We start from the raw sequence: 23830 nt of genomic DNA, 5'->3' as shown, positions 1-23830 counted from the left end.
AGTTGTTGAAAGCCTATGATCCTTTGGTTGTGAGTTTTTGTAGGTGTCTAATTGCTTGTGTCATTATTAATGAGCACAAAATATGATTCAGTTGCGTGTATCCTAAGCCCACAATTTCAAAAAATGGAAAACGTTTCCAAACATCTAAAATCTAAAAGCAAGGGTGGATGGTGTAGGAAATCTTTACTTCTCATAGTAGCTCACAGGAGCCATTAGGAGATGTAGATATCAAAACATTGGAAGAGCTCCTTCATACCATGTGGCTAGTATTTAAAAGTAGTCATTTCATGCCATGTAATGTGGTTTTCCAATGCTTGCATGCACAAAAACATGGTACATTTTTGTGGATGAAATGTTGCATAAAGACACAAAAGAAAAATCAAACAATACAAAATTGAATGATTTCTAAATAATGTCTAATTTGGACCTCGTCATAAATAATGTAGGTTGCAAGAGTCACCAATAGCCCTTGTATATAGCATTGTCTGTAAATAGCAATTCCTACTTGCTTCCAAAAAATTGAAGACAAATTAGAAGAGAGAATCTTCAAAGATTCCCACTCATTCTCATTTTATGATAAACATATATATAAGAGAGAGAGAGAGAGAGAGAGAGAGAGAGAGAGAGAGAGAGAGAGAGAGAGGACATTATATATATATAATACAGAGAGGCAGAAAGACATGACATTATAATATATTATGTATTTATTTATTTATTCATTTCTTTATTTATTTATATTTATATTTATATATTTATACATATTATATAGCAAGAGAGGGAGAGAGAGACCCAAGCATCTTCAAGAGATTCGTTCATTCCCAATCTTCTTAGCCATCTGGAACCTTGTAAATAAAATTCATTAGTTAAAAGATGCCTCAGCTACTTCCAACTAACACGTCTTCCTTGGACAATTCAATCTCAATTCAATGCAAGCTCAGGTCATTGTGAACACAAGCAAGGTCCGATGCATGCGACTGAGAGATAGAAAGAGAGAGTCTCAGTAACCACTCTCGCAAGCAGAAGGCACAAAGAATCCGCATGAGGGAGAGAGAGACCCACGATGAGAGCACACGTGTGTGCACTCCCTTTGCTCCCCCATCCTTTCCTCCGTGCACACCACCCAACACTTATCGCCTCATCGGTGAATCTCTGTCATGCATTTGGAGAGAGAGAGAGAGAGAGAGAGAGAGAGAGAGAGAGAGAGAGAGAGATGGCATGGCAGTTCCACGTGTGTGTGTGTGTGTGTGTGTGTGTGTGTGTGTGTGTGTGTGTGTGTGTGTGTGTTCCAGTAATAATATAACATAAACGCCAAAGAATTCTTTCAAATTACTAGACACTAAAAACTATGTCAGAGAAGAGGTGGTATAATTCCCATTGGCCTTTATACATAAGTATAAGAGAGTTAAGAGCTTGGAGATATATAATCCACCATCTTCACTCCAAGGAACTTTGAAAACCATAGTTGAGAAGGTAATCCTCACCTACACCCATGGAAACAACACAACTTTCAATTAGCATTGGCATTGTATGCATGTGATGCATGGGTATCCCACATGTTATAGATGTGACCCAACTTAATTTCTTTCAAAGATAAATAATAAGAAAGGTAAAGTTAATCATTTGTTCAAAGGTGGTTTCATTTACAAGGTGGAAAACCATATGGAGCCCCTTATGCTTTACAAGCTCTCATGCGAAAAGGCCGAAGATGAGTTTTATGAGGCAATTTATCCTCAAAGTGGGCCACATATTCTTGTTTCTTGCCTTTACAGAGTCTGGCATTAATTGTCGCTATTTTCTCTGGGTCAGTGACAATACTCATATGTGCAGTCAATCTATACTTTGGAGTCACCTATAACATAAAAACACATTAGTACATAGGCCCTACACCCATTTAGTTGGAGTCGAAGACCATATGTAAGGTAGTAAGAATAAGTGTTTATCCCCATATAGAAGGGATATTCCATATTTCCTCATTTATTCAAAAAACCAGCGACGTGTGCCACAAATTCCCATAACATCAATGTAATAAGCGACCTCATACGGCCTTATGAGAAGCCAATTTCCAACCATATTTACCATAATCCACAACCCATCATAACCATAATCGTATTCGGCCACCATCCATCATAACCAACCATTCATTCGGCTCATTTAAGCTATTTTGCTCAAGATCCGTGAACACAGCAGCATGGACCATATCTGAACAAGAGTGGTAAGCTCAATAAACAACCACAGTCATATCAACCTTAGTATAACCACCACGGCAACCTTACCAGAATATACAGGCCGTTGTCTTACATCCCACAAGTGGGTCACCCCCACTATATAGGGTCATACACCAGATATTTAAGCAAGCCCTCTATCATTACACCCCTTCTTTTAACCGACTCTCAAGGTCACATTGATCAAGTATTTGAAAGAGGATACAGCCTTTCAATGTAAATATGCCTAACCTTGAAAGTAATTAGCCAAAGCCATAGACACCGAAAGGGTGCCCATACATATGCATATGATAGGAAAAAGCAATTCCTAACTCATAAGGTGAAAAAAAACCAGTGTTGTAAATACAAAAACTTTTCAACAGAAGTTGTTAACAAAGGACCTCTATCGGCATATGCATGAGAGTATTACCATACCAACAAGTGAATCACAGCCCATCAAATAGTTCAAGGCAGTCCATTTCAATGCCAAAATTCACCTGAGATTGAGTCGAAGCAGCCATCTCCACAATAGTCTGTTTATCCTTGTCCTTTGCCATAGATCCGACACTTAACACTAGTCCTACTGTACAGATAACAACTCCTAAGTACACACACACACACACTTCCAATGCTAAGTGAGCATGTAAAGCTCACCTTTTTTAGAATTTTGAGCAAGTAGCCACCATCCTTTACAGCCGTACGGTGGGCCCGGTTTCAAGAGGGGGATGGTGCAGCAGCGTCGCCTTGTACAAAGAGAGGAGGAGAGAGAGATAGAAAGCGAGAGAAAGAGAGTGAGAGAGAGTTTAAAGAGAGAGCACTAAGGGTGCAGTATTGCAGACCCATCAGGAGGAATCCGCCTTGCTATTAAGTAGAAGAAGACATCATTTATAGAGCTGGGTAACCTGCCCATAACCCTTTTAATAACTAAGGGTTAGGCACCCTTAAGGTACCACCTAACAACTTTTAATAGCACATATGTTTTTGAGTTCATCATTATCAAATTAAGAATTAAGTAGCGCAGATTGTAGGAGGGCCAATATGGTTTAACGCAAAAGAGGACAAAAGGCCAAAGCCAGGCCGCCACCTTTCATCATATTACTTAGCTATTTATGAAGAATTAGGTGTCATTATGGCACCTCCAAAATATCAACTACTGAATTATCTATTGTAATTCACCCGGGACTCCCTAGGTGAATTAGCCCCAATAAATAATGCTTAAGGATATTAACACACCATCCTTACACTATTCTAGACGGGCCAAAAAGGTCCACCCATTTTTACAACAGTTCCAGTATCACCAGTAGCCCAGTAGCACCAATACCAGTCCATTACAATACAGTACCAGTACCAGTTCAATACTAGTTCACAAGTAGCACCAGTACCAACACATAAGTATCATCGGTCTAATATAGTACACAAACAGTACTAGTACTAGTACCAGTAGACAAGTAGTACCCGTACAAGTATAAGTAGCCCCAGTACCAATTACGTATAATACTGTACATGAACAGTGTCAGTACCAGTACCATTATATTACACAAGTAGCAACAGTATCAGTTTAGTACAATAAAATTTCAATACACATGTAACGCAGAAGAGGGCAAAATGCCAAAGCCAGTCCGTCGGCCTTTTACCATATCACTTTATCCATTTATGAAGAATTAGGTGTCTTTTAAGGCACCTCCAAAATATCAACTTCTGAATTATCTACTATAATTCACCTAGGACTCCTCAGATCAATTAGCCCCAGTTAATAATTCCCAAGGATATTAACACACTATCCTTACACAATTCTAGCCGAGCAAAAGGTCCACCCATTCTTACATCAGTTCCATTATCATCAGTACACAAGTAGCACCAGTACTAGTTCAGTATAATACAATACTAGTACCAGTACCAATTCAGTACCAGTACACAAGTATCACTAATCCAATATATTATTGTACACAAACAGTACTAGTACCACTACCAGTACACAAGTAGTACCCATACCACTATCACAAGTGGCCCCAGTACCAGTCTAGTATAATACTGTACATAAACGGTGCCAGTACCAGTACCAGTATATATCACACAAGTAGCAACAATACCAGTAAAGTACAATACAATTCAAGTATCTATACAGTACCAATAGCTTCAATAATAGTACATATGTAGCACCAGTATCCGTCTAGTATAATATAGTACCAATACCAATACCAATACCAATACACCTGTAGCACTAGTACCAGTACACAAGGAGCACCAGCATTAGTATAGTGAAGTTAACACGCTATCTCTAGCAATGTGTGTGTGTGTGTGTGTGTGCGCGTGTGTGTGTGTGTGTGTGTGTGTGTGTGTGTGTGTGTGTGTGTGTGTGTGTGTGTGTGTGTGTGTGTGTGTGTGTGTGTGTGAGAGAGAGAGAGAGAGAGAGAGACGGAGAGAGATATGGCATGGAAGCACACTTTCAAAAACCTCTTTTTTTGGAGAGTTACCTACAACTTAAAACCCCCTAGGTGGAAGCAACCCAACTCTTCTATTATTATTATAAAAAACACCTCTTCCTTCTACTAAAATTAACCCTCATAATCTCACTCTTCCATTTTACTTCAAAAAAAAATTCGAATCGTTGGCCCTACTGGCTCATCGCCATTTCATTTGGGAGAACTCTAGAGTCAATGAGCTAACCAACTTTGCCAAAGTGCTTCGTTGTCGAATTATTGCCCATTTTTTTATTCAAAAAAACTCCTGGCAGCATCGCCTCCTCGGCTCTTCACATGTTGCCATACAGGTTGTCCACTTGCATCCCTTGCACGTCGCCCTGTCACATGCCGGCTTCCTCTCTCTGTTCATCGTCTACCTACAAGATTTGCTTGAGTCTACAAGCTCTAAAATAAAAGCATCTCTTGGGATTCCATGTATGAACAATCTTTGAAAATCGTTAAGACATACTTATTGTAAGGTTTTCTTAATGTCTTCAAAAAATTAATATTCACAACCTACATTATTAGTACAAGTACATAATGCAACGACATTTTATAAAGAAAAAAACACTAAAGGGCAATAAAGAAGAAGAAAAACACTAATACACCAATGTGAAGTGGACCACCTCTTTATATGGACACAAAAAGTCTTTTTACTTTCCACCTTCATATGTCTTTTCATTTCCTAAACTCACCGTTCACCTATGCACTTCAATTGTTTTAAAAGGTTTTTATTTTGCCGAGATTGGGGAGACCATTCTACGTACTCTAAAGATTTCTCCCCTTCCCTTTTTGGATTTCTAAAAGAAGCCTTACAGGACATTTAAGCTACGCATACTTTCAATGTTTTCAGTGATGATTGAGACTTACCTTAAATGTTATTTCAGTTTTAAAATATGAAACAAATCTTTTTATTTCAACTTTCATTTCACATCCTCACATGTCTGAGAAATTAACACACTTACATTGTGGAGAAGGCGTATTACGTACATGTTTAATTCTTATGCAAAGGTGTTGGAAGAATCCCTCTACAATTTAGTGGATTATGATACACAAACGTATAGATAGGTCATTTCTACGAACAAAAGAATGGAGATTTGTGCCTTTTTTCAGTGGCATGTAACTATTGAAACTCTCTCTCAAGTCTAGTCTCCATCTCCAACTCGGGTTTGTGCTCTCTAAAGGTTTTCATCCAATCAAGCTTTTCTTATATCTAAGCCATATATTGAGAGGTTCATCCCCATCATTGGTCTTGTGGACAAGCCCATAAAAATTCAACCTAAAACAATGTATGATAGCACCAAACAAGCCAACTTCCTATTTGAACTTCATTGGCAAGAGTTGTGTGCACTTTGTCATCTTCATAGCACAAACACGTATGCTATTTCCGATGTCGGTGATGATGCTCTTGTTGGATATATTGGGATGGTTACGCTGACAAAATTGAAGATTGACTTCTGACTATAGTTTTGCTTCTATCCTATGAAGTCCTAAAAAGCAATATACTATTGCCTCTTCTTCTATCAAAGCTGAGAAACTATCTTATCTTGAGACTTAGCTGCTGTATATGTCAAGCAATAAAACACACATAGGTACATGAAAGATGGAAGGGCTTTGATGTAAATTGTGTCACACATGCATATAAAATGCATTGCAACAAAACAAAATGCATAGGCCAAAAAGGATTCTCAATGCTTTAGAAACCAAATACTCGACCTGCAGGCTGAGGTTACCCTGTTCACAAATTGGAATGCCCTCAAAAAAACACTCGCTTTACTATACATTCCAAATTTAAATGTTCAGATGTCTCAATTGAGATGTTTTCAAGAATGCACGCTGTGGAAAAAGAATGTGAATAGTGACCTTCAGGCAGGAAGCAGATTCCCTGTTCATCATTGAATGTCCTTAAGAGCATGAGGAAAGAGGAAACTCATGCCCAGCAGTTGTATAGATAGATATGTACACAATATACAAATGGCCAAGCTTTCCTTAGAGCCCAAAATCTCCCCTATGTAATCTCTAGTGCTAGGTCGGGCCATACTTTTGTATAGAACACAGCCAGCAGATTACTCTGCTTGCATACCTTCGAGAAACAGCATAGATTGCGCGATATTTTCGACGCTTGGCCTCCTGCATAAGGAACATACTGGCTCCTTATCAAAGCCATCCACACCCGCCTCCTCAGCCAATATGCCCCCATTGAACTCTGCTTCTTGTTTGCCCTGTTTCAAAGGAGTATCGTCACTCTTTGATCTCTCCAATCTCTCATCTAGTGCAGACCCACCGTTCGTTGCCAACCGCTTGTTCTTGGCAACAACTTGCCTTGGCATAACTTCAAAAATGTAGTTACCGCCATTCCAGACTGTGGCTGAGAGCTTCAATACCTCAAACCATGTATGCAGTCGGTACGATTTGAACAAAAGCACTGTGAGCGCCATAGTTGCAACCGTAAAAACTGCTTGAATGACAGCGTACATGTAAACTCGCCTCTCCTCACCCATTAGACCACTAAGCCGCCACCAAATGTTATTGGCTCTTTCAGCTTTGCGCTTCAACTCCCTGTAGCCACACAAACCTTAGGAGCCTTGCAGTGAGGCCAGACTACTCACGAACAAATGCATTGCAGTACAGAAATGGCTCTTAACAACTCAAAACCAAAGCAAATGACTGAAACCAAACCTATAAGATGTCATTACTTCAGGATCATTCAATAGCCTCTGACGTCGCAAGCCTTCAACAATCAGGAAATACAAAGCCTGCCAAACACAATATGCAAGCAATGGCACAACAAACAGCCACATCCATTGAGACGCTTGATTATTTGCAACTGGCCATGCAGGCCACGGGCCGATCTCTTCAACCGCATGGTGCAAAAATGTGGTTGGATCCCACCAACGAATTATGAAGAAAACAGTTCCTGGGATACAAAAGACATGGTTAACCTACAAAAAGTTGACGAGCTGGAATAGAAATCTACTACCTTACCTGGAAGCAAGTGAATCAAAACGCTCACTATTTTGTCAAATGAACTAAATACAAGGCTGCATCTCCACACTATCAATGCCCATGCTAGAGGGCCCTGTGCACCAAAAAAATTGAGTTTGCGCCTAGGCCGTTTCTTTTCTCACAAGTCAGATGAAAAGAAGAGACTATATGGGAAATCGTTGAATTCTGCCACTTTATCATACCTCAGAAAAGGAGAAACAGACCATAAACAGCTTCTCATTATTTGGGAAAAAGAGCAACATGGTAATGAAAATTGCGTTTGCATAATAGCAAAAATCCTGGCAGATTGCTCTAAATAGTTAGAGCTCTCTCTCTCTCTCTCTCTCTCTCTCTCTCTCTCTCTCTCTCTCTCTCTCTCTCTCTCTCTCTCTCTCTCTCTCTCTCTCTCTCTCTCTCCGATTTGTCTTTCCGATAGACGGATGACATACACACCATGTACATTTGATTTGTCTCATAGGCCGATTTCGGCCTGACATAGACGTTAAAAATCTTTCTTTCTTTCTTTTCTTTTCTCCCTCCCTTTTGTATCAGCTTTCACCCCACCCCTACCCACTATTTTCCTTTCAGTTCTTCGTACATTTTGTACCCAGACCTGGTATTAGATTCACCACATGTAACATTTTGGTCTCATAGGTCATTTTGGCCTTTTGAAGATGTTAATATTACATTTCATTTCATTTCATCATCTCTCTCTCTCTCTCTCTCTCTCTCTCTCTCTCTCTCTCTCTCTCTCTCTCTCTCTCTCTCTCTCTCTCTCTCTCTCTCTCATACGAGTAGGATTCAGTGGGAAATTCTGTGCGCGAAATGGTAAGTGAGCCCGATATATCTCTTGAACGACAAAACATGGAAGCAATCTCCCCTGCACAGGACACGGAAGCCGTCAATGTCTCACCTGTTTGCAAGTCGCGAGCAAAGGCAACCTTCATGCTCACGAGCAAGCGGATGGCGCACATGGAGAGGGAAATGAAGGAGTGGAAAACAGAGATGGAAGGATGGTGGAAGGAGAAGGCCAACCTCCTTCAGATGGTCTTCAATGAAGGCGCACAATGGAAGATGGAGAAAGAAAGCCTTAATGCAGAAATACAGACACTCAAAGAAGAAGTCTCAGCCCTGATTGCACCATGTACGGAGACTGCAAAAAACAGGCTCGCTGCTGCTGCTTCACCTTGGCACTCCCCCCCCCCCCCCCCTCAGCCTGCTGCCTCCCCCCCCTGCCCTTCTGCCTCGCTGCCTACCCCCGCGCTGCCTGCCAGCCTTTGCCACCCCCTGCCAGCCCGCCCACTGCCTGCCCCACGTTGCCTTCTAGCCACTGCCGCCCCCGTCACCCCCTCCTCCTGCTGCCGCCAGCGCTTCCACCTTCCCCAACCCGCTGCCCCCCCCCCCCACCTCACCCGGCCCGCCTCGGTCTCTCCCCGTCAATCCCTGCAATTCGGCCTCCTCAGCATTGCTTCAATTTTTGGGGCAGTGTTTCCTGCGCTTGATTGCAGCATCCACCCGTCGACCTCTTCTTACGACACAGCAATAGACACAGATGGAGGCTCCAGCTTCGCCACAAAGCGACTCGCCAGAAGCCCCCTCGCCCGACCCCGCTGAGCCCACCATTCGACTTGCTCTCTTGCCGACAGAGCAAGCGAGCCTTGCCGCAGAGGTAGAGCGATTGCAGGCGACTTCGGTCATCTGCAAGATTCTCGGCACCCGACCTAGCAGAGAAGAGCTGCGAGACCTTCTCGAGGCCCGCCTTCTCGCAAAGGTGGGCAAGATCTTGGATGTCCAGATTCTCGGACGGGGGTACTATCAGATCGAGTTCGAGACCTCCGAGATGGCGTCCAAGGTCATAGCTATGAGTCCACTGGCCATCCGAGCATCACACGCCCACTTTCGACAGTGGCGACATGGTTTTGACCCGGCTTCGAAAGTTCTAGTAGAGGAGCCAAACATCCCCATCTCAGTCTCCTTTCCGGGTTTACGGAGGGAGTACCTACCACTTCTTTCTAGGATCGGCTCCGCCATCGGGACTGTCCTGGAGACACCTCGTACGGCAGCATCAGTAGCTGCCAAGGCGGCTGGCATCCCCTCAGTTCGAGTTTTGGTTAGAGATACCCACACGCTCCCGAAGGTCATCCTTCTGCCTCGGGTGAGTGGGGGTTGGTTTAGACAGAGTGTGGAGTACTCGCGCCTCCTGCTTCATTTGCCAACAAATGGGCCACCTAGCGAAGGCCTGTCCACGGAGGAGGCCGCGACCTGCACCACAGCTGGGCCGCAGCCACAGTCAACGGCACAACGCACAGATTCAAAGCCACCCTCAGAGCCTGGGGCTCCAGCGGAGGAGGGGTGGCAGCAGGCCCGTGGCCGTCAACGCCAGGGGCCACAGTGACAGCCTGGCACTCAGAGTGGCCCTCAGGTGCCTACTCGGCAGCAGTGGGTTCAAACGGGGAACCGCTTTGGTCCTCTTGAGCAGGAGTCGTCCCCTACGCCAGCCTCCACCTCCGCTCCACCCTCGACAGCCGCTCCCCCTTCAGAGTTCCCCTCCTCCTCCTCATCCTCCCCCTCACCTTCTGCTCCCGTCGCCTCTCCACCTCGCCCCTCTACCTCTGTCGCCCCATCCCGCCCCTCTTCTCCTCCGCTCCCCCCAGCTCCTTCTCCCCCCCCCTCCTGCTCCAGTTCCACAATCGACTCAGGAGACTAGTCCCTCTCTGGTGGCTAGGAGATCTCTTGGCAACGCCTTTGCCACGAGTCGCCTAGCGAGAGAGGGTCAGCCCTTCTTGCGGTCCCCCTCTGCAGATTCAGACATCTTCCATTGCAGCTATCCCTCGTGGTCTGACGAGCATTGACCTTCGACGCCGCTGGGACTTCTTCGACTATGGGTTCACTCGCTTTCTCGACGATTCCGCAGCAGACCACGAGGCAACCTGCTTCAGGGTCCATGTTTTGTTCCTCGCCTCTAGGGAGACAGAGGCCTTGGACTCGGCAGTTGGTTTCTCCTTCCTCCTCTGTGGTAGGGCCGAGACATGAGTGGTCCCTCGACTCAGTGTTGGGATGGTTGCATACACAGGTCCTCGAGTTCTCTCATCACATGGGAGAACTTGGAGTTACAGATTTGCTGCAGACTTTGTGGCCATTGGCCAAGTTTGCGGTGACACCCCCAGACTCAGCAGGATGTAGGCACATTGTGGTGTACTTCTTTGTTGATACGCAATGTTTGCCTTGCTATGTATACATTCATGAGGACTCCTGGACAGAGGAGGTTGCTTTACGCACAGCTCGCTCTGCTTGGGCTTGGGCTAAGCACTCACTACAGTCTCGCCTATCTAGAGGACGCTCAGATGCGGATTACTCCCCATCTAAGCAGGCCTCGAAGATAGCCCGTCTTGCTGCTGCGGCAGCATCTGTTCTCTCTCGCTCCCCATGAGGATCGTCTCATGGAACGTGCAGGGACTAGGTGGGCCCCAGTTTCAGCGACAGCGGGGCCGATTGCGTCACGAGCTTCAGCGTTGCCTTGTGGGAGGAGAGATTGATCTCCTTATGCTTCAGGAGCACCATCTGTGTGAGAGCCGCATTCGGCGATGTGGTCAGATTTTGCGTGGACGATATGATACCTTTTGGTCAGCTGCTTTTGGACCTGGAGGCATCCAAGGTGGGGTATGTATGACTATTGCGGATTCATTGCAGCAGGCCATTGTTGACAGAGGGATTATTGTGCCAGGCAGGGCTCAGTGGATTACTATGCAGGTTCAGGGTGGCCTTGTGGGCTTCCTGAACATCTATGCTGTAATAGACTTGGACACTCCAAGTCAAGAATCAATTACGACAGCACCAAATAACCACTTCAAACAATTGACAGATCACAATAGATTTGCACTGGCCCGGCGGAGTTCCGTGCCTAGAGATATTGGCCCCAAAGACCGGTGACCCTTTCGGTATTTCTTTTTATATTTGTTGCTAATTGGACTATTTTCTTATTTTTAATGATTAATCTCTTTTTAGGATATTTTATTGTGTGCACTAAGAACTGTTAAAAGATTGTAGCTACAGGAACTGCCATCAAGAACGGACAACTCTGATGTGTCATTTGATGGGTGACGGTAAACATCACGAAGGAGTTTCCGTAAGTTCGGTGGAAAGGGCCGGGTTACGAGTGCCCCTGATGCGTCACATGATGGGTGACGGGTGCATCAGTAAAGGGGCATCCCGTAGGCTAAGGAGGAAATCCGAACTGAGTAAGAAAATACGCGTAAGAATGCAAGCACAAGAATAAAGATGGGTTTAATGAAGCTTTTTACGAAAAGCAGGAACAGTCGCGGGAGGGCAGATGTTTTCCCGTGAGGAGTCTGTGTCTGCATTGCATCGTGTCGTGTCCTGCACCTGGGGACGCCTGGAATGTGTTCGTGTAGCATTGTTTTCACTAACTAAGTGAGTTATTAAAGTTTGAACAGGTTCACACTTTATTTTATAAAGTGGCCGGTCACTTTTAAGTGACCTACCCTTTTATTAATAAAATAAAGCAAGGCTCTTATTAAAAAAAAAAGCCAGCGCTAAAAGCTACGCAGGGGAATGAAATCTGCGATCTCTCTCTCTCCTCTCTCTAGAAAGCGCCAGAATCAGCGATTCTTCTCTCTCCTCTCTCTAGGGCGCCAGGGCTCTACTTTTTCGGCTGCTATTCCCGCCGGATGCCAGGGCCTATTAAAGGGCAGCAAGCGTTCAGTTTTTGGGGGAGGCCGGGAGTAGCAGAAAGTGCTAGCGCTGGGATTCTGGAGCAGAGGTTGGCGACGGAAACGGCAAGTGTTCGTGTGACGATTGAGTACGGAGGTCGCTTTTCCGAGCAAGGAGCGATAGGTATAGGGGGTTGATACGCATTGAGAATTATTGCTTTGTGTGGTTTGTTTTGCAGGAACCTCCCGTCTTACGGGAAAGCCCTTCATGGGAAGTACGGCTTTACGCCTAAGTCCCTTACGGGAAAGTACGGCTTCGCACCTAAGTCCCTTACGGGAAGGAACGGCCTTGCGCCCAAGCCCTTTACGGGAAAGCACGACCTTTGGGTCTAAGATTACAGAACGGAGGGGTTTCCTCGGGTTCTCGTGCTTGTATAAGAATTCTCCCTCAATAAAGAATACTCTTAACGGGGGGGGGGACCAGCACATCTTCTGGTCCCCAATACCGTGTCGATCTTCTCCCTTCTTCCCCTTTTGCAAAGTATTTTATTTTTTAGATTTCTAAGTGCTCGTGTACACTCCCGTTTTGTGACAGTGGTATCGGAGCTCGGACTCCTCTCTTTCTCTGCAAAGAAGGACGATTCCGGGAAGAACGGGAAGAACCATGTCGAGCCAAGGGAGAAGCGTTGAAGAGAAGCTTCAACAAGTGCAAGCTCAGCTTGCGGATTTGCACAAATCTTACTTTTGCCAGACGTCCAAAAGCTCTTGGGCGGAATGAAGAAAACGAATGGAGCTGATGCAGCCAAGCATCCAGACAACACTGTTGGCGTGAGACCACAGGAGGAAAGAGAAGAAGAACGTGCCGAGGTGCACAAAGGATCTTCGGATCGGAATGAACGGCCTACTCCAAGGAAAGGCCAGGAAAAAGCGCTCTCTTTGCTAGACGAGAGCAAGGACATCTCTATCTCATCTCCATCCTACTCTCCTGATTATACTTCTACTTCTCGATCATCTCGACAGAAGAAGGAAGCCGCTACTACTACTACCCTACATCAACCTAAAGATAAGCCTCGATTCAAGAAGCATGGTCGCAAGTCTCAACATCGCATGAGAGTCTTCAAATCGGGCGACAAGGACATCAAGTTCGAAACCTACAACGGACGGAGAGACATCTCCAAAGCACTGTCCTTCATCAGGCAGTTTGAAGTCGCCTTTACCAATGGGCACTTCACAGAAAGATCCAAATTACGCCATGTGGGGATGCACCTCAAGGAAACGGCAAGTAATTGGTGGTTAGCCAAGATTCTAGAAGGTTCTCAGGCCAGAACTTGGGAGAGCTTCAAATCTGAATTTTATGAACAATTTCTTCCACCTGACTTCGAGCAGGACATACGGAAGAAATGGGACTGGCTTGCCTAGAAGGAACATGAAACAGTAACGACTTATGTGGACAAGTATTGGTCGGTTCTTCTGAAGGTCACTCCCTTCATGAAGATTTCTGATGAGGAAAAGAAACGAAAGTTCGAAGCGGGTCTCCAACCGCAGCTTCGAAAGAGTATGAAAGTGTATCCGCATGATACTCTTCAGAGGATGATGGAGTCAGCAATCATTGTTGAGGATTTCCACTCAACTGGGACCCCAGAAAAATGGAGCATAGCACTTACCGTGCAAGACAAAGAGGGGTCTACGATGATCATGGGGGCCAAGGAAGAAGACGTCCTCCATCTAGGGACGATGATCATTCTAAGAAGCCAGAGGGCACTGGCAAGCGAACTAAGTATCTTTCTCCTACTCAACTTCAAACTTTCAGAGAGGAAGAAAGATGCTTCTACTGTGGCGAGAAAGGACATATCAAACCAGATTGCCCGCTAAAGCAGCAACGGCAAGAACAAGCCTCTACAAGGCAAGAGAAAGCAAGGAAGGAACCCGCACCGCCAAGCTCGAACTCAATTCCAGATGTTCAAGGAAACACAGAAACGGAGAAAGGGAAGCGTCAACTTCTGAAGGGTTGGGGGTCTTTGAACAACCAGCGAGTACTGATTCTTTATGATCCAGGATCCACGGATAACTTCATCTCCCTGGATACTGCGGAACGTTTGTGCCTCACACCGGCTCAGCTTGGCACACCAATTACATCCGGATCGGCATTCGAGGGGTTGACAACCAATGCAACTCCCGTGCAAGGACAGCTCAATCTTCGGATTGGCGAGTATAGGACCGTGAATCATTTTTGATGGCACCCATCGAGGGATGTGATATCATCTTGGGTATGCCATGGCACTTCCACACGACACCTATTCCCGATTATGTGGAAAAGACCCTCACTTTTGACCATGGGGGTAAGAAAATAAAGATTCATGCTGATGCAGGAGATTGGCAGTTCCCAATTGTAAGCCATATCTCCATTAAGAAAGAAATGAAGAAGTGTGTTTCTGCTTACTTGATTTCTGCACGTGAGAAGGATAAAACTAGTAGGGACTCTCTCTCCAGTCTGGAAATTAAGCGTCTTCAATTTATTGAAAAGTACAAAGATTGTTCCACGGAAACACTTCCTGATGAACTCCCTCCGGTACGCCCGGAAGATCACCGCATAGATCTCATACCGGGTAGCTCGCCTCCCAATCAACCCCCTTATCGGGTAAGTCTTGCTCAGCAAGAGGAAATTTTGAAGCAAGTCAACGAGCTTCTAGAGAAAGGGTTAGTACGGCCAAGTGCTCCACCCTACTGCTCTCCAGTTCTACTGGTGCAGAAGAAAGATGGCACGTTTCGAATGTGCATAGACTATAGGTCTTTAAACAAGATCAGAATCAAGAATCGCTTTCCGATCCCTCGGATTGATGATATACTTGATAAGTTACAGGGTCCAAGTGTCTTTAGTCGCATAGACTTAAAGAGTGGGTATCATCAGATACGAATCGCCCCTGAGGATGTCCATAAGACTGCTTTCCGCACAACCTTTGGACTAAATGAATTTTTGGTAATGCCTTTCGGCTTAACCAATGCTCTTGCAACGTTCAATCGCATGATGGACCGCATTTTCAGCCCGTATCGAACTTTTACGGGAGTATTCTTTGACGACATACTCATCTTCTCTAAGTCAGAAAAGGAACATCGGAAGCACTTGGACCTAGTGTTTCAAGAATTACGAAAGCATGAGTTGCATGTGAATGCAAAGAAGAGCGAGTTCTTTCTCTCAGAGATACACTATCTCGGCCATATAGTCTCTCACAATCAAGTGAGTATGGATCCTGCCAAGATCCGAGTGGTAGAAGATTGGCCTATTCCCACTACGGTACACGATGTGCGTAGCTTCCTGTAATTATGTTCGTATTATCGAAGGTTTGTCCGAGGATTTGCTCATGTACAGGACCACTTCATGATTTGACAAAGAAGAAGATTCCTTTCAGATGGGGATCGAGACAACAAGGAGCTTTTGATCGGCTCAAGTACTTGCTAATCCATGGACCTATTTTGATAGTGCCTGACTTAAGGAAACCATTTGAGGTTCACTGCGATGCTTCAGGCGATTGCATCGGAGCAGTGTTAAACCAAGAAGGCCATGCAATGGCCTACGAAAGCAGATGGCTTAAGGATGCAGAGTTGCATGCATCAATCTACGAAAAGGAACTCACGGCTGTGATTCACGCCTTATCCAACTCGAAGCACTATCTTCTAGGAGCGGATTTTGTGATCAAGACTGATCACCAGAGTTTGCGGTATTTTCTTACGCAAAGGAAACTATCTGAGAAGCAGATGAGATGGGCCAACTTTTTGTCTATGTTTCACTTTCAGATCCTTCACACGGATGGGAGTAAGAATATGGTCGCAGACGCATTGTCTAGACGGCCAAGGGTGAACGCTATCACTTCGGTGTATCACCAAGAATTAGAAGCACTACCGGATTTGTATCCGAATGACCCAGACTTCTCCACCATTTGGGAAAAGCTACATCGTGGAGAGAATGAGTTTCCCTATTCCATTCGGGACAGTTATCTCTACCACCATCAGGCCATATGTGTGGCGGAACCATTAAGAAAGAAGATCATGGATGAAGAACACGCTTCGCCTTATGCGGGTCATCGGGGTATTCTCCCTACGACCTTAGCAATGGAAAGATATTTCTTTTGGCCTAGCCTTAAAGCAGACATTGATAAGTATGTCAGGGAATGCTTGGTTTGCCAAAAAGTGAAGTATGATAGGCATAAGACGCCTGAATTGCTACAATCTTTGCCTGTGCCTAATAAACCTTGGGAAAGTATTGCCATGGACTTCATCATGGACCTCCCTAGAACTCAGACTCGAAATGACGCGATCTGGACCATTGTGGACAGGTTTAGCAAGCAAGCACACTTTATACCAGTCAAGAAAACGATCAAAGCAGATCATATGGCTAGGGTCTTCCTGGCACAGATCTTTAAGCATCATGGAATGCCTAAGTCTATTGTGAGTGATCGAGATCCTCGCATGACAGGAAATTTTAGGCGTGCGTTGATGGATAATCTTGGTACGAAGCTGAATTTTTCATCTGCCTACCATCCTCAAACGGACGGGCAAAGTGAGATAGCCAATTCCACAGTATTGGATATGTTAAAAGCTTACGTGTCAAACCGGCAATCTGACTCGGAGAAATATTTGCCTCCTGTCGAGTATGCGTATAATAATACCATACACTCATCAACAGGAAAAGCACCTTTTGAGATTCTCTATGGTAGCCTTTGCTTCCACCCATCCTTTTAACTAAGGACAAGATCTTTGCAGCAGATGAATTTGTCCGGGATTTGGACACAGCCTATGGGCAAGTTAGGAGAGCTATTCTACGCTCTCACAAAAAGCATAAGAAAGTTGCAGACAAGCACACGAGGAATCTCGACTTGACAGTCGGACAATTAGTCTTACTCAAGTTTGAGAAGGCAAGACTTAAGAAACAAGTGTCTCATAAGGGGAAGGTGGTAAAACTTTCTACCCGTTATTATGGGCCGTTTAAGATCACTGAGCGAGTGAATGATGTCACCTTTCGATTAGAGCTACCGCCTAATTGGAGGATCCATAATGCTTTCCATGTCAGTTTACTCCGGCCGTATGTGGGACTGCCTCCAAGCCAGCCTAGTGCTGAGGAACCTCCTGAGGTTGAGGAAACGGAAGAAATACTCCAACCGGAGCACACAGCAAGTCATCAGGAGCGGCCTCTCAAATCCGAAAAGATAACACGGAAGTGTTTGGTTAAGTTTAAGAACTATTCGAATCTAGATGCTCAGTGGATGACGCAGGAGGAATTAGCAGCTTATCCCGAGATACTGGAGGTATATGTCCAAGCACTACAATTGAGGTCAAGTGTTTAGAAGCCAGAGAGATGTTGCTAATTGGACTATTTTCTTATTTTTAATGATTAATCTCTTTTTAGGATATTTTATTGTGTGCACTAAGAACTGTTAAAAGATTGTAGCTACAAAAACTGCCATCAAGAACGGACAACTCTGATGTGTCATTTGATGGGTGATAGTAAACATCGCGAAGGAGTTTCCGTAAGTTCGGTGGAAAGGGCCGGGTTACGAGTGCCCCTGATGCGTCACATGATGGGTGACGGGTGCATCAGTAAGGGGGCATCCCGTAGGCTAAGGAGGAAATCCGAACTGAGTAAGAAAATACGCGTAAGAACGCAAGCACAAGAATAAAGATGGGTTCAATGAAGCTTTTTACGAAAAGCAGGAACAGTCGTGGGAGGGCAGATGTTTTCCCGCGAGGAGTCTGTGTCTGCATTGCATCTGTGTCGTGTCCTGCACCCGGGGACGCCTGGAATGTGTTCGTGTAGCATTGTTTTCACTATCTGAGTGAGTTTTTAAAGTTTGAACAGGTTCACACTTTATTTTATAAAGTGGCCGATGACCAACCCTTTTATTAATAAAATAAAGCAAGGCTCTTATTAAAGAAAAAGCCAGCGCTAAAAGCTACGCAAGGGGTGAAATCTGCGATCTCTCTCTCTCTCCTCTCTCTAGAAAGCGCCAGAATCAGCGATTCTTCTCTCTCCTCTCTCTAGGGCGCCAGGGCTCTGCTTTTTCGGCTGCTATTCCCGCCGGATGCTAGGGCCTATAAAAGGGCAGCAAGCGTTCAGTTTTTGGGGGAGGCCGGGAGCAGCAGAAAGTGCTAGCGCTGGGATTCTGGAGCAGAGGTTGGCGACGGAAACGGCAAGTGTTCGTGTGACGGGAGGCCGGGAGTAGCAGAGAGTGCTAGCGTTAGGATTCTGAAGCAGAGGTTGGCGACGGAAACGGCAAGTGTTCGTGTGACGACTGAGTACGGAGGTCGCTTTTCCGAGCAAGGAGCGACAGGTATAAGGTGTTGATACGCATTGAGAATTATTGCTTTGTGTGGTTTGTTTTGCATGAACCTCCCGTCTTAAGAGAAAGCCCTTCACGGGAAGTACGGCTTTACGCCCAAGTCCCTTACGGGAAAGTACGGCTTCGCGCCTAAGTCCCTTACGAGAAGGAACGGCCTTGCGCCCAAGCCCTTTACGGGAAAGCACGACCTTCGGGTCTAAGATTACAGAACGGAGGGGTTTCCTCGGGTTCTCGTGCTTGTATAAGAATTCTCCCTGAATAAAGAATACTCTTAACGGGGGGGGGGGGGACCAGCACATCTTCTGGTCCCCAATACTGTGTCGATCTTCTCCCTTTTTTTCCTTTTGCAAAGTATTTTATTTTTCAGATTTCTAAGTGCTCGTGTACGCTCCCATTTTGTGACAATATTAATCACATCAAAGTACAAGAGAGTGGCTAGGGTTTCACTCTCAGACTCTGCGTCCAGATGCTCTGAGAAGTGAAACCCTCACCACTTATTTAAAGATACAAGGGATCCCCAAAAGCAGCGCCCCAAAAGCTTTTAAAATAAAAAGCATCAATTCTCTCTCTCTCTTAGAGAGTCTTTTCTCTTTTTTTAATTAAAAAAAAAATTCGTATCGCTCACCTCCGCGATTTTCGGAAATTAGGGTTTTTGGCTTCGGACTTTACCTTTCTTCGTATCGTTATGTGCCAAAATCTGTTCATGAACAAGAATCTCCTCGTTTTCTTCCACTTCGTGTTCCTCATCAGGCTCCCCATCATCAGGCACATCACCCTTAACAGGTTTCAAGAGACTCACATGCAATGCATTGTGAATCCTCCAACTATCTGGCAGTTTCAATCGGAAGGAGACATCATTTATCTTTTCAGTAATCTCGAAAGGTCCGTACTATCGCATACTAAGCTTTGGAAAAAGCCTCTCCTTTCCCTTTTTTCTTTCGTAGGCGTGCCTTCTCAACAAAACGTAAGAGCACCCAATCATCCTCCTTCAATTTCAAATCGTGACGATGGCGATCTGCTGCCTTTTTCTGTCGTTTTGAGACTCCTGCAAAGTCTCGCGAACCTTGGCAAAAGCCGTATCCAAATCTCGCAAATATTTATCCGCTTCAAATATCTAATCTTTCGTGCTCAGGAAGGATTGAACCTTCGCAGCACTTTCAACAATCTCACATGGCGTCTTCCCCGTCGAAGAGTGTATCGTGTTATTGTAGGCAAATTTCACCAAAGGTAAGTTCTTTTCCCGTTGAGTGTTCTGATCCGAGATACGAGACTTCAATAAATCTAAAATCACTGAATTAGCAATCTCAAATTGCCCGTCAGTCTGCAAGTGGAACGATGACGAGAACTGCAACTGCGTGCCAATGTTCTCCCAAATTGCCTTCCAAAACAAACTCATAAATCTGGAGTCTGTCGGAGACAATCGTCTCAGACGTGCCATGTAATCGGAAAATCATCGTGATCATTCTGTGTTCTAGGGAGATCAAAAATGAAATCCATTTCAATACTTTTCCAGGGGCGGGTGGGTATGGGTAAAGGCTCGAACTCTCAGGCCTGCCGTCGTCTTTATCATTTTGTTCTTTTTGTGACTTTCTAGGGCACTTCGGGGAGATATGTCCATGTTCCCCGCATCCAAAGCACTTCCCCTCTCTGATGAAGAGAGCTCTCTCTTGAGGAGTAAGCTTGGGTCGTGCATCCTTTTTCTCTAGGTTGCTCTTTTTCTTTCTACTTTCATTCCCAGAAGTCTGTTCGGCTCGTTGTGTCATGGCCTCATCTGTGGGGTAGGTCACACTGCCAGAGTGAATGGCAAAGCCCCTCTTCGCATGACTCATCAACTCCTGAATAGAAGCCGACTTCTGTTCCAAGCAGTGATCTCGGATCTCTGTAGGTAGACCCAAGGTAAACCGCTTAATCTGTTCTCTGAACGAGATCTTCTTGAATGAAGAGGCGGGTAGAAAAGAGCTCCAGAATCTTTCACAATAAGCATTAATTGTATCTTTCTTGGTCATCCGAAGATGATTCCAAGGAGCTCGTATATCTCGTTCATATTCTTGCGTCAACCAAGAAGAAATAAAAAGATTTTTTTTAATTTCAGCCATTTAACTGGCGCAGTCTTGTTTAGAAGAAGCGTGGACCTCAAGTACGAGCATTCCTCTTAAAGTAAGAGGCAACTCTCCGAATCTTGGAGTGCTCTGAATAGCGTCCTCCCGCGAAAGCGATGTCAAACTGCTGTATAAAAGACAAAGCCTTCGAAGCATCTGAGTATCCTGAAAAAGTATCAAACTTGATCGAGTGGCCACCTTCCTTAAACTCTCGGACTTTCTTGCTTTCATCTTCGAGAAAGTCATACTGGTTGGCTTGGTAAAAATTCTTCTTGTTCGCATAAAAGTTTCCATGATCAGAATCTGAGCTGTCTGTAGACAAGTCCTCAGTAGAACTGTCAGTCTCTGGGTGAGATGTAGCCTTCTTCTTGCCCTTTCCGAAGCTTTGTTTCTTGCTTCGCTTTTTACCTTTTCTGTCTTCTTCGCTCGAATCTGAAGAGCTAGAAGAACTGTCAGAAGAAGAAGAAGAAGAAGAACTGGGTACTCCTTTAAATCGAACACACTTCTTCTGTTTCTTTGCCTTGTCAAATGTCAACCGACGACCCAAATATCCCGGGAAGTCAGTGCCTTTCTTCTGCTTTTTGCCGTGCTTTTTTGCCTTTCTTTTGCACGTCGAAAGGCTGAGCAATCCGTGCATCAACCACGTTCTCTAGTTCCTTCTCCGTGTATTTCTTGGAGGCAAAAGGTTTCTTGAAAGCGGGTTTCAGGAGTGGTGTTGTGGTTCTCTGCCACTCCATCTGTACCTCTCCTAAAGAGGTCTGGTTCATATATTTTTCCATCTTCGAGTCCTTAGCAAAATTGAGCATCATCTTTGTTGCATCGCCAATCAATTGACGATGCTCCATCTCTCTTTGCTCCGCCTGAGTAGGCCGAGGCGGGCCACACTCTCTGTCTGAATCTTCATTGTGATCCCGGCCCACATCTCCAGATGCAGAGGGAGTCGACTGATCATTGCCTGAAGCCATAGGTGCCGCGGAAAAAAAAAATTCGGGGATGGGATTTCCCGTAGAATAGAAATCGGCCGTGCTCTGATACCACTGTAACAAACTTGGACACTCCAAGTCAAGAATCAATTACGACAGCACCAAATAACCACTTCAAACAATTCACAGATCACAATAGATTTGCACTCGCCCAGCGGAGTTCCGTGCGTAGAGATATTGGCCCCAAAGACTGGCGCCCCTTTCGGTATTTCTTTTTATATTAATCAGATCAAAGTACAAGAGAGTGGCTAGGGTTTCTCAGACTCTGCATCCAGATGCTCTGAGAAGTGAAGCCCTCACCACTTATTTAAAGATACAAGGGATGCCCAACAGCAGAGCCCCAAAAGCTTTTAAAATAAAAAGCATCATTTCTCTCTCTCTCTTAGAGAGTCTTTTCTCTTTTTTTATAAAAAAAAGTAAAATTCGCGTCGCTCATCATTTTAAAGAAAAAAAAAAAATCCAGTCTCCGCGATTTCCGGAAATTAGGGTTTGCAGGAATTTCGGGGTTTTTGGCAGAAATTAGGGTTTCTGCTCTCCGCCACGTCATCACTTTGTAACATATGCACCCAATGTGGCGAGTGCTCGTGCAGAGTTTTGGTCACAAATTGTTGAGTCTTTGCCGCAGGCCGACCATTGGTGTATAGGAGGGGACTTCAACATGTTGGAGGACCCTTCTGACAAGATTGGAGGCAGCCATGCTACTGTGCATGGAGTTGAGTTAGCAGCTTGGGAGAGGTTGTGTTTGACATTGAGGGTCTCGGATACATGGCAGCACTCTGGCTTTGTGAGGCCTCCAGCCAGTCTTGCCTTCTCTAGATCGGACTGCAGAGTGGGAGGAGTGAATCTATCGCGGATAGATCGCTTCTACACTAGTGACCGCTTTAGTGACTTGGGGGGATCAGTGGGCATCCTGGCAGGGACATACTTCTCGGACCATGCACCAGTGATCCTCATAGTGGCAGACAGGCAGAGGAGTGGGAGCACGATGCTTCGCATCCCAGAGCTGGTCTTGTTGGACTCGGCACTCAGAGAGAGGGTAGAGGCTCTCTGGACAGAGGGCATGGACAGCCAGGTTCCACCTGCAGACAGAGTGGCCTTACGCCTAGCTCAGCTTGGCCACTTTTTTCTTCAGGAGTCTCTGGCTCGCCGGGCTGCAGCGAGAGGAGGAGCAGCATCTCAGACGAGGCATTGCTTCACTACAGAGGATGCAGGAGCAGCATCCAGACAGTCCATGGTTGGAGGAGCAGTTACAGCAGGCTCGACAAGAGCTTGCTAGCACAGAGGAGAGGCGTCATGAGTTTGCCTTCCACGGACAGGCATCTCAGTGGACTCAGGTGGGTGACAGAGTGACTAGTGCTTTTTTTGAGACAGTGGGACCTCGGCACTCGCATGCCAAGGTCAATCAGTTGAGGAGACCCGATGGATCAATTGCTTGTGAGCCCGAGGATATGCGTGCAGTTGCTACTGACTTTTACCGTGAGTTACTGTCGGCTGAGCCCCAGTCAGAGCGGCAAGATGCATGCAGGGAACAGGCTTGGGCACAGATGCCTTGTCTTGTGACAGAGGAGATGCGCTAGAGGCTAGAGATGCCACTTCAGCTTGAGGAGCTGCACACGGCTCTTAGGGCCCTCCCTCGTGGTAGCTGTCCAAGTGAGGATGGGTTGACTCCCAGCTTTTTCTTGGAGTACTGGGACCTACTTGGCCCAGATCTTTGTAGTGCCTTTCAGTACATTTTGCACACATGAGTGATGCCTGATAGCATGAGTGAGAACCTGATCTACCTCGTTCCAAAGGAGGGTGGCTCCGTGAATGAGATTCGACAGTGGCGCCCCATCACCATCCTCAACTCAGCCTACAAAATTCTTGCCAAGGCTCTGAGTTTGAGGATTCAGCCACCTTTGGAGAGCCTTATACATGGGACTCGGACAGGTTTTGTCAAGGAACGCAGTATCCTTGACAACATCTTCACTTTCAGGGAGGCTTCTGCCCTGGCACGGCTCCGTGGGGAGGACCTTGTGATTCTTCTTCTCGATTTTGAGAGGGCATACTACAGAGTTGACTGGACTTTCTAGAGGGCACTCTACGCAGGATGGGCTTC

At 45.5% G+C, this 23830-nt stretch overlaps 1 protein-coding gene across 1 annotated transcript in view; it reads right to left on the bottom strand.

The window, feature by feature from the left end:
* Window positions 1-6334: 6334 nt before the first annotated feature.
* LOC147454428 (glycerophosphocholine acyltransferase 1-like) overlaps window positions 6335-23830 on the bottom strand; it is a 97081-nt gene continuing 79585 nt past the window's right edge. The window contains exons 5-8 of the mRNA XM_086516396.1: window positions 7852-7947; window positions 7649-7742; window positions 7343-7580; window positions 6335-7222 (exon numbers count right to left, since the gene is read on the bottom strand). Of these exons, the coding sequence (XP_086372522.1) occupies window positions 6730-7222; window positions 7343-7580; window positions 7649-7742; window positions 7852-7947 (921 nt within the window). The 3' untranslated portion in view covers window positions 6335-6729. The remainder of the gene's footprint in view (window positions 7223-7342; window positions 7581-7648; window positions 7743-7851; window positions 7948-23830) is intronic.

The sequence above is a fragment of the Adiantum capillus-veneris genome, chromosome 7 (genome assembly GCF_014529385.1).
Source record: "Adiantum capillus-veneris isolate H3 chromosome 7, ASM1452938v2, whole genome shotgun sequence".
Lineage (NCBI taxonomy): Eukaryota > Viridiplantae > Streptophyta > Polypodiopsida > Polypodiales > Pteridaceae > Adiantum > Adiantum capillus-veneris.
This window is presented reverse-complemented; position numbering and strand designations above follow the sequence as displayed.